Here is a 14729-nt window from a genome sequence, read left to right as displayed (position 1 = left end):
GATGGCCTTCTCCACGCAGAGATCTATTAACACTGACTTTGTGCATCTGTCTCATTCTTGAGCGCTCTTTTAACCCCTTGTTTTCTCTTGTGTTTTCCCTCCTACACCCACTCTCTCTCCCACTTACACGAGACAATCTCATAGCATGTGCACACATGGACAGACACAGTTGTTGCTTTTGTGAATGCTTTTACACACACAGTGTATGCACGAGCCAGTATTCCCACAAACATAGATACATGCTCACGAACAGGCTTCTTATTGCACACACAAGCAAATGTGCATTTTTTTTCTCCCCTGTGCTTGCTTCTCACTGAACACTAACACAATCAGGAAGATGGTGGCCTGCAGTAAGCTGGACTCACTAATCCTTCGTGGGCCTCAGTGCTTAGACTCAATATCACTGCCTCTCAGGAGCATTTTATACTGAACTGACCCTCAGTTTAACTGAAGCATAAAAATTTACCAGTAAGATACACACAATAATCTACTAATAAAAAGATAAAGTGTGCAACAACTTTATTATTTTAAAAATAGATTCTACTATAAATAAAGGCAGGTGGACAAAAGAAAACATGAGAAAATTTAATAGCCTCATACTGTACAAATTTGGTTTTAGGTTAAGGCACTTGAAGGTGTTGAATAAATGTAATACTATTGTTAAAGGCTTGTTTGTAGTGCTTTTTCCTGATGTGACAGATTACATATTTTTGTAGGTTTTGCAGCTGATGTACCTGCAGATCAGGTAGAAACTGCATGGTCTCTGTGTCCCTCTGAAAACGTCCGAAGATTTTCTTAAAAACTGCTTCATAAAAGAAGCCACTGTGTTCTACTAAAGGTGACACATACAGTGTGTATTTGTAATATGATTTATATATCCTATACTATAGTACGCAATGAAATACCAGTGCATGAGTAGCTCACACTGCGTATATATGTAAACAGAAACAAAGTGATGTACGCTAAATACAGGAAGCCTGTATGAGGATAAACAAGTTATGATTCATGCTGACTAAAAGCAACTAAACAAGTCCATATGACAGTGTGCCTGTGATAAAATGTGTGTTTATTTTCCTTTCCCTGGCTGCTGCTATAGAGTGCAGAGGAACATTGTGCCTTTGTGAGCGTGGTGAGCGTCAGCTTGTGTGTGTTCCTCGCTGTGTTTATACTGGTCTGTACGGAGATGCTCTCACAACGATGGAGGCGTCTGCTTGGCCTGATTGTTTGGGCCACACACCTCACCCTGGGATACACTTTCATCTTCAACAGCCCCATCATCTTGCCTTGGGATCAGGTAAACTCACCTTCCAACAGGGTTCAGATTCAGGTTATATTTTTGTTTGCAAGTGTCTTTCATAAGGTCACTCAAACTCGCATGGCTGGTTACAGAAAACTGGATTTGTTGGCAAATCTTCAACAACAATTATAATCTGCAAAGCTCTGCAGAAGCCTTTGTATCCATTTATTATTTTATAAAATTATTTAAAATATTTCCTTCTTCGAATAATTACCTCTCTGTTTTATTAATCATGGCACAACAAGCGTTAATTTTGAATAACTGAACCTTTCCTTTAACTTTTCCAGGTGCCTTTCTTCCTCTTCATCATCTTCACAGTGTACACGATGCTGCCATTCCAGTTGTGGTATGCTGTGGTGCTGAGTGTCATCTCTTCCCTGTCCCATATTATTGCCCTCACACTGCGCCTCACCTTTTACAGCAAGGTGTCAACTCCTTACCTTGCCAACCAGGTAAAGCCCTTTCAGTAAAAGCTATGCCACTATTTTATTTAATGTTTCTGTGATGTTAATATATCAGCCTGTCGCAGTTGCTCTTACTGGAGCAGTATAGTGACTTTAATAAATATAGCTTACGTGGCAATATTTGTTGTAATTAAATCAAACCAAGGGAATGCCAGAATGTAGAAATTATTCAGGTAACACAAAACAGTGATACTGTGAAAGATTTTTCTTACTTCTTTTAAACAAATTTTTGAACATTGAAGATTTTTTCTTAATGTAGTTGAACATGTTACATAAACCCATATGGTTTGGTCTGATTTATGTTGTAATAAAATATTTTTTACACAAATACTACAAACACTTACTGCATGATGCTCATTTAGATATCCAACAATTGTAAACCCACTGAGGTGACTTAGTGGATGGTAAAGATAAACAGTAACAAAATATTGTAAATTACCTAAATTAAGCAAAAGTAAGTAATGCTTCAAGTATACAGTATTTGGCCAAATCAGATGCATGAAATGAACAATTGGAAGTAAAGCCATTGGAAGGCCAGAGCTGAGTAATACCTGTGCGTGTCTGTTTTTCTGCTTGAGCGCTAATATCGTACTCTGTGTGTTCTCCTCTAGCTGCTGTCCAATGCAGTGGTGTTTCTGTGTGGCAGTGTGGTTGGCGCCTTTCACAAGGTCCTAATGGAGAAAACCCTGAGGCAGACCTTCCAAGACACTTTGAGGTGCCTGAGCATGCGGATGAAGCTTGAGATAGAAAAGAGACAACAGGTTGGTGTTTCCAGAGAGCACTTACATGTAAACTGGTGTTAAAAGAGGGGGTGTGTCAGAGGGAATGTGTGCTGCACTATTGACATATATTGTGGTGACTATATTACAACCACTTTTTGTCCTACTGTTTTTTCTGTATTTCTAAACATCACAATATGGAAGCTAACGTTACAGACAGATGATGAAAATACCTCATCAGTAACTGTTATTGCCATACTCTTATAATTTTATCTCATTTTTAGGCTTTGCCTTTGGCTGGCCTCATTTTGACTCTCCCATGGATGTTTTCATTACGACTAACAAATCCTTCTCAAATTAGATTTTCCTGTGATGCTTTTAAAATTAGATTCATCTGTGCTGACTTGCTTTGACCTCAGAGGCCTTTTTAAAACAATTTTCCCCTTTTGTCATTTGTTTTGACTGTTGCTTTGTATGGGACATAAAACATGCTGACAAGGAAGCTCTTGTGTTGCCTAGCAGGACAGAAAGGAATGATATAATCGTTAACATTTAAACCTCTTGTTGTATTTGAATTGGGGCTAGAAAAGGACAGAGTGGTCCATAAAGTTAGCCAAAGAGAGCAAAAAAATGGGAAACTGTTGACAACAAATGCATATTTTGTTCCCAAATAAATTTCAGCGGGAGGAACCTAGTGTGTTTACCTGAAACGTTTTCTGACAGGATATGAAGGACATCAAAATAATATTTAAACCTGCGTGATGTTATGAGAGCAAAACTAATGTAATTCTCTGAACTGAATCAAATATGTGTCTCTGTCTACATTTATTAACAATGCATGTTTTACCATATTAAATATTTGTATCATACCTAAATAGTCTTATATACAGATTAAGTGTGAGGGCTATAGAAGTGCTATATCATGTGATGCCTGCTGTTCTTGCACAACATCATCTATGCAGAGGTGACTTTATCTGAGAATGATGAATATTTTTTTAAGGGGTCATCCAGAGTGAATAGGAGCATGCTCTCTCTCTCTCTCTCTCTCTCTCTCTCTCTCTCTCTCTCACACACACACACATACAAACAAACAAACAGGTTTGTGTAGACACAAATGCACACAAAAATGCAAACTCAAAATGTCGATTTCAATTTCTGTATCTGTTTTTATAAAATGATTTTAAAGGAAAAAACTGGAATGTTTTGAGTCAAAACAAATTGATCTCTTTGCAATAACACTCTAAATTAAGGTTATGTGCAATTTCATTCTCATGAGTCCTTGAGAGCCTGGACAGTGTCCAAAAACACTCGAGGGAAATAAAAGACTTGTGATAGCACTCTTGGCTTTTGAGAAAAGACTGCTTGGAAAATTAAAGTGTAAACCAAAAGATCTTGCAGAAAGGTAGTGTTTGCTTTAAGTACAGACTGAAATGAGACACAAATCAGTCAGTACCTAACACAGTCTTGCGTATCATGAAATGCGATGTAGAGGCTGAATTATGCAAAGAGAGTGGAGAATGTTTTCAGCTCCTTTGACTTGAGAAGTACAGGATCCATGACTAGAGCAGAATACAGGATACTGTTCAGAAGTTATGTCAAGTATATTAGATTGTGAAGACAATGTTTGTTCCAGCAGGACAGTGACCTGAAGTATACAGCCAAATGAGGAAAGGAACGACTTCAAAACAAGAATGTAAATGTCCTTAGGTGGCCCAGCTGAAGCCCAGAACTAAATCCCCTTAAAAATCTGTGTAATGAATTGAACATAACTGTTCACACATGCGGCTTTCATCCCACCTGATCTACCTTGATCAAATATGAAAGGAAGAGCTGGAATAATTACAAAGTCTACCCTGCTGAATAACAAACATATTCATACCTCGAAGGTTGTATACTTGAATACATGTTTAAATTCATTATTTGTGATACATTTTTTAAGCACAGTTATTCTAACGAAAGAAAAAAAAAACTTTTATCAGAAAATTTTAGTGTAATACCTTTATTTTTTTGTAAAGGTACAACATGAGCAAAAGATTAAAGAATATTGAGTACTTAGGCATTTACTAATTAATTTATACAAACAAACATCCCTCTTTATTCAAACATACGTTGATTCACAAACCAATATTTTACCGAGGTCTTATGTTCACATCACATTATTACTATTTGTATTCACATTCAGAAGCAGTGGCTGTTAAAGTAAACAGCATTTTATAGGTACGCACTGGACTATGTCGCTTTATTGTTGTTACCAGGGCAAAGTGGAATTGGAACAGCTGACATTTTTACATGTACATAATTAAAACTCTGATAGAACGATTAACAGCCTTATAACACTGAGTGAAATCTGATGTTATTGAAATTGTTCTAAACCTTTTCCTCTGCAACTCTACCAAATTTGATGCAACAGAAATGAAGGCCAGCAGATTCTACTCCATTTTAGTAAAAAGCAAAACCAGACTATCTCTTCAGTAAATGTGCCACGTTGAGCAGCCATCAAAAAATGGCTCCGGTTATAACAGATGCAGTCTGAACCTGGTGCAAGGTCCTCCAGGATAACAGAGGTTAACAAGTCTTCATCAGACAGTCTTCATGCACGTCTGATGGCATGAAGAGGGATTAATCATTTCTGGAGAAGTTGTCTCTTCAGATTTTTGTCTTAATCAAGCCTTTGAACTTTGAACAGTTTGTGGCTATTGCAGCAGACTGACTCCAGTGTTACTTCTTAGTGAACTAATAAACTGTGCTATACCCTAACTGGCACCGAATGAAAAAATTCCTCTGCTTTGTCATGTTTACCATTGTTTGGTTAGGATGGCAGCATAGGGATGTACTTTTTGGATGTACTTGGTGGTGCTACACTTTTAGAATTGCACAGTTATGCTGGTGTCTTTATAAACCACTGTCACTTTAAACCTAAATTGAAGATACACGGATGTGGGAAATGTACTGATCAAGAATGACTAAAGCTACACCTGCACTACTACTCTGGTGTAATTACAATAGTGATATAGATTTTAAGATGGGCACACGTAAAATAGAAAAATTCTAATTGTTTCGCTATTTTAAGTGATTGGATTTAATTAAAAATTTGGCAAGTAAATAGTGTTCTGGTAGATACTTGATGAGAACAAAATACATTAATGAATCGGTTCTGGGCCACTGAGCTTGTGGGTTTTTGCCATGCGTATGTGTGTGTGTGTGTGTGTGTGTGTGTTCTGGGTGTTCTCAGGTAGGCCTTTTTTTTCATTTCAAGGCTTTACCACTTATCATTGTACATTGAGTACAACAGTCTAATAAGCTTAATTTCCTGGGTCAGCTAAATTGCAGTTATGTAACTAACTATTTATGCGTGTGTGTGTGTGTGTGTGTGTGTGTGTGTTTGCAGGAGAACCTGCTGCAGTCTGTGCTGCCGGTCTATATCTCCATGAAGATGAAACTTACAATAATGGAACGCTTGCAAGACTGTAAAGACAAAGAAGAGCAACAGCGACTGGTCAAAGACAACAACTTCCACAGTCTTTATGTGAAGAGGCATGAGAATGTCAGGTACGGACACAAAGCACCTTAAAACACATGGGAAGGTATAGATTTTTGGATTTATTGATCAATAATTAGACCTTTTTGTACGGAAGCCTTAATTTTGCTGGTCAAACCATGCACTTAAAGGTGGTTAAAAAGGCTGCCTTATCGATCAGCCATCAAGACCTTTTGAGGACACTGACATGTCGTCCTGCTTACTAACAATGGATGAATATTGACTGTCCTGCCTAATATTTTGAAAGTGAGTGATTGTGGCCTGAGTGCTTAGAACTGGTAACAGGATACAGATTCCCAGACTAAATAAGGGATTGAAAACTCAAAACAAATCCCCTCAAATTGGTTATGACTTCCATGTATAATCAATATGACAAGCATGTGAAAACAAGCATCTTAAAGAGCAATTTTTTTAAAAAGCATGATTTTTTTTTGTTTTTGTTGGTTGGTTTGTTTGGAAAGGAGAATTGCTATGCTTGGTGTCACATTTTAAAAACAAAAAAAAGCTGTTTTCTTGAACTGGATAGATATAGTGTTCTTATAAATCCTTAGTTTTTCTCAGAAAAACTTGTATCTGTGCTTTCTTTTTGTGCGTCACTTCATAAAACATATCAGGCATAGAAAAGCAGAAAAATAGACACAAAAGGCAGATATGTCTGACCAATTCTGGTAATGCTGGAGATTAGTAGATCTGTTTTCAAAGCAGTGACCCAGTTATAGCTTTGTTTTACAAGGGTTTTTGTTAATTTAGCAAGTGCTGACAGATATTGGGGCAGCTTAAGTTGGACTTGGCAGATGGATTGCTCGCTAATTTCTTCTTTCTGCAAACTGTAGACAAGATACAGTCCATGTTTTGCCTCAGCAAGGTAACAGCATTATAGTTTTTCTTAAGACCAATGTAAATGCTCATTTTTTGTGGTTCATTTTCTGGAATTCTTTTTAATGTGCATATTCTGCATGTTGGCATACAAAAAAAACTGTAATGGTAACACACATTGGGGGAAAAAGAAATGAAAATGATTGTACTGTACTGGCAATGTCCACTCTGCTAATTAAGCTACTTTTCTGTGAGTGTATATTTAAAGACTTCTAGAGTTCTGGTCTTTCTTCATCAAGAGACCATTGTAGCAATGTCAGTCATGTTTGCTTCAATGTTCATTTAAGGCCTCAGTGAAGAGGTGGTGAATGATAGGCTGGGTGCCTTACCTATTCCCGTAATTACCCCAGACCAGTGATTAGCTCTGTTGTCAGTCTCGTGAAGCACCTGGCCGTTTTCAGTCAGATTGTGAAGCACTTCAAGCTTGTGTGATATCTATGTTCTTTTGGTGGTTAGCTGTACTCAGGCCAGGCTACTTCAGTGCCAGTAGTCAGCTTCACTAGGTGTGGGCTGTCTCATTACAAGTTCAATTCATGTAACTTCCTGCATGTAGCGCTGCTCTGTGGACACTTATGTCTCACATACATTTATATTTGGATGTTGATGGTGTTTTTTTCTGTCTCTAGTTTACGTGCGCAGCATTCATCGCACAACTATTGACACATCTCGTAATACAGTGAGATGAGTATGGTGTTCACTGGGGCTTGCATTGCAGTGGTTAGAGTTTTTATTCCCACTAACAACAACCATGTTAAACAGGGTGTCAGGTGCTGTCTTTGGGTTGGATTTTAGCCAAATGCCCAGCTGTTTTTCCTTGTGGTGTTGAGGTCTTTGAGAGGTCAGATAAGATATCACTGTCCCTGTGCAGTTTGCTAACAGGCAGCTTTAATGAAGCCTAGACCATGATTCAGCATTGGACCAGACAGGCCTTTTAATCAGTCATAGATCATGTCTGCTGGAGGTTAATGTCCGATAGGTCAGGTGTTTTAGCCTGGAAAGCTTCATCCCTATTCAGGTGCTTAAATGGTCACAATGGATCATAATGGGCCAATTGGGCCGTGAAAGAGAAAAACTGCCTTTTTTGGCCAAAATTTGAAGGACACAAACAGTGTAAGCTTTATGGCTCTTAGTACTCTCCAGTTCACTGCTCAGTGGTTGATTGTTAACTTCACAAGGTTGCTTCAGGAGTCAGTTTTTTTCATAGCTGATCGAGTGATTGAACAAAGCCCTGAATTCAGTGATGAAAGACAGGGATGTTGTGCCAACACTTGTTCTTCTTTAGCTACTTGGACATGTGAATTATTTTCAGAGCAGAGTACCAATAGACATAAGTTGCATTAATATACAGTTTTATCACAAGTCATCACAGGTGAAGTGAAACCTGAAAACCATTGTTCAGAGTCAGCTAAGTCAGCTGATGTTCTGCTAGTTAACTGCTTCCGCTAATAGACTATCCTTTATGGACTTTGGTGGATGCTGTAATTACTGTGATGGTCCAGATTTTACAATGAAAACTGCAGTGCAACATTTAAGTTAGATTTTTTCATCTTAGTGTGCAAAAAATAGTGTAAAAATAGTTTGGGTGGTAAAATATTTCTTATGTAATCAATGTTGATGCCACTTATATTTGATGCGTTATGTTTTACATGTCAGAACAGGCAGTGTTGCTTTAAATGTCAGTGTTTTTTGTTTTATATGTTGAATCTTTGTTGACTTATTTCTTTCTTTCAGTATTCTCTATGCTGACATTGTTGGCTTCACCCGATTGGCCAGTGACTGTTCTCCCAAGGAACTCGTCCTTATGCTCAATGAATTGTTTGGAAAGTTTGACCAAATTGCCAAGGTGTGTTATCACTTAGAATTTCTTCCTATCAACCTTATTAAAAATAATAACACTGACCTCTAAGCTTAACTTGCAGTTCAAAGTTTGCCTCTTTAATCTTTATATTCGCAGTAATCTAATAATTAGCGTAAGTGAGTTTGTGGCAGGAAGATTCCTTTTTTAGATCCTCATCTTGGAAAATCTCGTTCTGGCGGTTCAGCAAGGAAACACTACTTTCTAATCAAGGCATGATCAAGGCACTTAAACCTTAATAGTTAAGACTGATGCTATATTGAGCAGTGCCACGTCAGCTGCTATTGCTGTAAATACGTTGACTGGTTTTATAACAGCGTTTTCAGGGGCTTTGTTCTTTCTCCATCTTTAAAGGAAAACGAATGCATGAGGATCAAAATCCTTGGGGACTGCTACTACTGTGTGTCTGGGCTGCCAGTCTCACTGCCTAAGCATGCCAAGAACTGCGTCAAAATGGGCTTGGACATGTGTGAAGCCATCAAGTAAGTTTGTGCCTCCCAATCGTCCTTAGCCCTTTTATGTAACTAGAATGTATTCAAGGCTATTTTTGTAACCTCAGACAGCATAGTGTGATATATTTATCTACAAGGGTGTTCTATAGGGTGAATTATTGTGAGTCATGTGTTTGCTATGCTGTTAAAGTCATTCAATGAATCCCTAAGCATTTTTTTAAATCAAAAATATATTTGTTTTATTTTATGTTGATATGTACAGTTTTATTGTACATACTGAAACACAGAAAATATGAGTTCACATAGACCGATACTCAAAGGACAGTAGATTATATTGTTTTCCCATCTTAAACACTGTCAATGTGCCTTGCAGAAATGTATTATACTATATATTATCAATCCTGTGAAACTCTCTTAGGCAGGTACGGGAGGCCACAGGAGTGGACATCAACATGAGAGTGGGCGTTCACTCAGGCAACGTGCTTTGCGGGGTGATTGGCCTTCGCAAGTGGCAATTTGACGTATGGTCACATGATGTGACTTTGGCCAATCACATGGAGTCAGGAGGGCTTCCAGGGTATGTCTCTTTAATTTTGTGTCTACTTTTGTTGCATAGGCCCTCACACTCCTTAAAGGGGAAATGAAGCAATCAGTCAAGTTTGCATAATTCACTACTACATTTTCCACTGTGATCAGAAGGTATATAACAAACACAAAAAATGTTAGCATATAAAAGGGAAAAGAAGAGTCCTTCACGTCTTTTCTCCAAAGGGTGCTGCTGTCTTGGCGAACTACAGCCGGTGGCGTCACAGGGTGTGTTAGCTTCACTGGTTCCAAGACAAAACAGTAAAAAACATACAGCGAAAGACAAACTGTTGACAATAGAAACAGTTAAAGATGGAGAGCGACGACCACAGATCATTAGAAGGCAAAGGGGGATATTACTGCATTGCTCCTGCATATAAGGATGAATTTTATAGAGTTAAAGCAACAGGCAAAGCAGTCCTCTATCACAAACTGATGCAGAAATGCAGAATGGTACTGATGCGCTGGCTAGCGGCACTGAAGGGAAAGAGTCCTCGATGGGCGTGGACTCCAGGGTTTGTAGTGAACGCTTTCTGGAGGAAGATTACACTGAGGAGAATGGAGTCGTCAGGCGAGTCGTTCACCGGACCAACACACTAAAGCCTGACGCTGTCCCGTTAGTGTTCAGTTTCACTGGCTGTAACGTTTGCGCTGCTGATCGCCCAACAAACAGCATCGGTTTGCCACAGGGAAACAGCACTAAACAACGATAAACAGTAAACTAAAAAGAGCTGTATTCACTAACACCTGTCAGAGTCACGTAGCTGTTTAATACAAACATCATCACTGACAGCCATAAAGTTCAACACAACGCCTCTCTGAATGTCTCCGATTGAACATGTTTCACACCTGTTGCCCTCCAGTCGACAGATTTCCATCACGTCTTTGCAGCAATGGAGTTACGTGATAGGAGCTTGGCTACACATTGTAGTAGCCAAAATGACTGTCATAAATAAAAAATGAACTGCAAACATTCTAAACCCCTGGTCATCAAAGTATTCTAAACTCATGCCATTTCATGCCACAGACTACATGTGATTCCTCTGCAAAAACTCAGAGCTGTTGCAAACCTCAAAAACATATTTCTTACCTTGACTTGACTGAGCAGTCAGTCAAGACTTCAAACTTTAGATAATCCTTAGGTAAGTCCAATTCTGTTATCTTCTTCATGTTTCTTCCCTTTGCAATGTGTGCAAAAATCCTTTCAGCTTGCTGTTACCGTAACAAAAATCCATAACCTTAAAGTTACTATTGCACAGTTTCCCCGTCAGATTGGTTCAAATGTATACGCCAGTGGGTTTACAGTTGTCTCAGCTGGTCTGTCAATTTCATCTTCCTCTATTTTAAAAGGAATATGATCGATGTGGTTCAGAAATGCTTCACGGTGTAGACTCGCTAACAGAAGCAACCAACACAGTTCCGTACGTACTGACGGAACTTCCTAACGACTCACTTGCTAGATCACTCAGTAGAAATCAGAAAGTACATTTTTGATATTTGTGGTTTAAACAACTTTTTAAAATTTAGACTTTAGACAAAGTGTTTTTCTAATATAGTTTGGCACTACTAATGCAAAAAAAATATATACGTTTCACTTTCCCTTTAATGTTTAATATTGTTATATAATACCTTACACAAGCTGAGGTTGCCTGAGTTTCATTTTTCCTTACTCTCTGCGAGATGTGAATAAATGCAATGTCATAATTAATTTTTGCTAGCCATCAGATGCCATTTAATTACATTTATTAATGTCATGCAGTGTCTGTAATGTAATGTTGTGAATCTTGAGGGGTGATTATTTGTGCCTTATTTTCCTTGTGTGAGATTTACAAGTTGTTTGGATTTGCTGTTTTCCATCATGTATATGTAGCTGGGACTGTTACTAATTCAAGTTGCATTAATTGTGCTGTCAGGTTAAAGCAAATAAGTTAATTACAGGAGATGATACACGGTACAGCCCTGTAGTTCTGTACTGTCTTTCAGTCACTGTAAATGTTCCTTCTCAAAAAAGTGTCTTATATTCTAAAATAAACATTGATCTTGTGACATTAGTACACTTAATGATACAGATATATTGTCTTACAAAGAGTTAGTATTCAAATTTGTTACAGGGAATAGGCTACTCATCTCAACAACAAAGGATTTCCCTTACATTGGTGAGAGAAAATTGGAATAATTTACATTTTTAGGTAATAGGCTTTGCCACTTTATTCCACACTTGTCATTTTGGAGGTTCCAGTTTTGGTGCAGTGTGCTTTTGAACTATTTTGCAATATACTGAGAAGTGTTTCTGCTATTTAGACAACCCTCATTGAAATACATAGGGCAGACAAAATAACAGAAACCACTGTCGGTGTACTCAGTACAATTCATCAGCACCACAAGCTACAGCTTTCAAAATGACCATCGTAATAAATTTTGACAACACATTAAAAACTGACCATTATGACCTTCATGAAAGTGTGGTGCATTTCCAGACTGTACACGACTGCATTTTAGCTGGATGTGCTCAATGAACTGGCAAATGAGTGTGTATAATAATTATATAAATATTATATAAAACTGAGTAGCTCCAAATTTAACTACGAGTGATAGAAATACGCATCTTACATTTGCCATTCCTTATATTTAATCGTTTCTTTCCCTCACTTGGTCAGGCGTGTGCACATCACAGAGGCGACTCTGAAACACCTGAACAAAGCTTATGAAGTGGAAGAAGGCAATGGCCACCTCAGGGACCTCTACCTGAAAGAGCTCAATGTCCGGACCTATCTAGTCATCGATCCACGGGTAAGTTCTCTGCTCGTCTTTCTCAAAAAAACACAAAGGAATGAGAATCATTTGTAATTGCTGTTACAAACACATTACTAGTGCAATTATTGTCATGTAAATCATTTTGAAACCTTGACTATAGATTTTGAGAACAAACAGTATTCGGTGTGTTTTTTAACTGGATAAGACTTTCATCAAATACCCATTTCAGGTATTTTTGTGTTGTAGACCAAATGCAAAGTCTGCTGTTAGCTTCTCCCGAGCTGAGGCATGTAAAGAGATTAATTTTTTCCTGATGTCAGATTTTTTTATTTACACGAAGATGACAAGTTATGCCACACCCATTACTTCATTATTTTCAAAATTTATTTGGCAAACCATTTTATTCATAGTCTTGACCAGATGAGATTCCTAAATTGCTCAAATCACCCTTAAATGTCTTTTGGTATGCTACACCATTTTCCCCTCATTTGTAGCCAAATTGATGCGTGGTGTTGACAATCAAATTCTTCAAAGCAATGTGCAATGCAATCAGATTTGGATGACTTGTACACATTACCTCAGAGCAATCCCTTTACGTGTGTTTGCATTCGTCTTAAGTCTAAGGACCCATCGCTGAACTCGGGCGTGCCACCTAAGCCTCGGGATGGTCTGAAGATGCGGGCATCTGTGCGTATGACACGTTACCTTGAATCCTGGGGGGCCGTCAAACCTTTTGCCCACCTCCAGAATCGAGAGGGCTTTACCCCAGACACCATTGTCAATGGCAAGACACGTTTCAAGGTAAGCTGACTGGATTGTAAATGTTTGGTTGATTGTTAGTATTATTCAGATAACATGTTGCAACCCAGCTCGAGAAAAGGGAAAAGGGAAGCAACAAAACCAGATGTAATTGGTTTCAAAGCAACAGTTATTTATTTAACAGAGTTTACCGAAACAACAAAACTGAGGGGCAACAGGGCATAAAGGTGCTCGTTAACTTAAACAAACAGACAAATGATCATATATAGCTAACTTGCTGCTGACAAAACAAAACAAAGTAAAAACCAAGTTCAACAGAATAACAAAAAGTGTTCAAAATCAAAGCACACCAAACAGCACCTTCCTAAATGGGAATAAAAACCAATCGTCTTACTGAGCCCTGTCCCACAACAGTTTTTGGAGAAGTGCCTTTACACAAAACAAAAATCCTTCTAAGAGAAACAGCGCTTGTGTCCTGCATACAGCCGCCCTGTCATCTGGGCTGCTCCAACTTAAATAGGCCGCTGTCATCAGCTGAAAAGTCTCATTGGGTCCTGCGTGATTGGCTTGGCTCCACCCATCTGCCCTGGCCCAATCGGCAACCGGCAACAGCACACTGAAATTTACATAATGAAGAAACACAACAAAGAAGGAACATAACATATGAGGTGTGTTAGAAAAGTTTCAGGACTGGTATCACAAAAGATGTATTTCAAATCCAAACTACAAGTTTTCTACTTCCAAGTAATCTCCCTGGAGCCTAACGCACTTTCCCAGCCTTCTCTGCCACACCGCCATGCACTTCTGGAAGGGTTCTTCCAGGATCCTCCGCAGCTCCGTCATCACAGCCATCTTGATGTCGTCCACGTCTTCAAAACAAGTCCCCTTGATGACCCCCTTGAGCTTAGAGAAGAGGAAACAATCCCACGGAGCCAGGTGGAGTGAGTAGGGAGGTTGCTTCAGCACGGCGATGTTCTTCTCAGCCAGAAACTGTCGGATGCTCAGGACATTGTGAGCAGGTGCGTTGTCATGGTGAAGCAGCCATGACTTGTCCTGCCACAACTCTTGTCTCTTCTCGCACACTGAACGAAGCAAACGCTGCAGGATCTCTTTGTAGACGTGCTGGTTGATCGTCTAAAGGGGGAAAACTGGTAGTTTGTAGTTTGGGTTTGAAATACATCTTTTGTGACACCAGTCCTGGAACTTTTCTGACACACCTCATATAAGACAAATTTCATCATGTACAGTCATATATGAAGTAAAGGAAGGTTAAACTGTGGCTCGAACTCTTTTACAGTTAAAACATGGAATGTTTAAAAGCTTTCAGACTTGTTTTGTGTTTGATCAGTAATAGTTTTTAAGAAGTATCTCCAAGACGAGTAAAATGCACACAGTGGCATTTATTCATTTATCTTCTGAGATGTTTACAT

General features: G+C 38.7%; 1 protein-coding gene across 2 annotated transcripts in view; it reads left to right on the top strand.

The window, feature by feature from the left end:
- Window positions 1-14729, top strand: part of adcy7 (adenylate cyclase 7) — a 59088-nt gene that overhangs the window by 29617 nt on the left and 14742 nt on the right. For both annotated transcript variants that reach the window (XM_008293407.1, XM_008293406.1), the window contains exons 3-11: window positions 1097-1294; window positions 1585-1749; window positions 2373-2522; window positions 5869-6029; window positions 8626-8737; window positions 9104-9231; window positions 9620-9778; window positions 12444-12576; window positions 13159-13341. In XM_008293407.1, coding sequence (XP_008291629.1) covers window positions 1097-1294; window positions 1585-1749; window positions 2373-2522; window positions 5869-6029; window positions 8626-8737; window positions 9104-9231; window positions 9620-9778; window positions 12444-12576; window positions 13159-13341 — 1389 coding nt within the window. The remainder of the gene's footprint in view (window positions 1-1096; window positions 1295-1584; window positions 1750-2372; window positions 2523-5868; window positions 6030-8625; window positions 8738-9103; window positions 9232-9619; window positions 9779-12443; window positions 12577-13158; window positions 13342-14729) is intronic.

The sequence above is a fragment of the Stegastes partitus genome, unplaced genomic scaffold (assembly GCF_000690725.1).
Source record: "Stegastes partitus isolate 25-593 unplaced genomic scaffold, Stegastes_partitus-1.0.2 Scaffold884, whole genome shotgun sequence".
NCBI lineage: Eukaryota > Metazoa > Chordata > Actinopteri > Pomacentridae > Stegastes > Stegastes partitus.
This window is presented reverse-complemented; position numbering and strand designations above follow the sequence as displayed.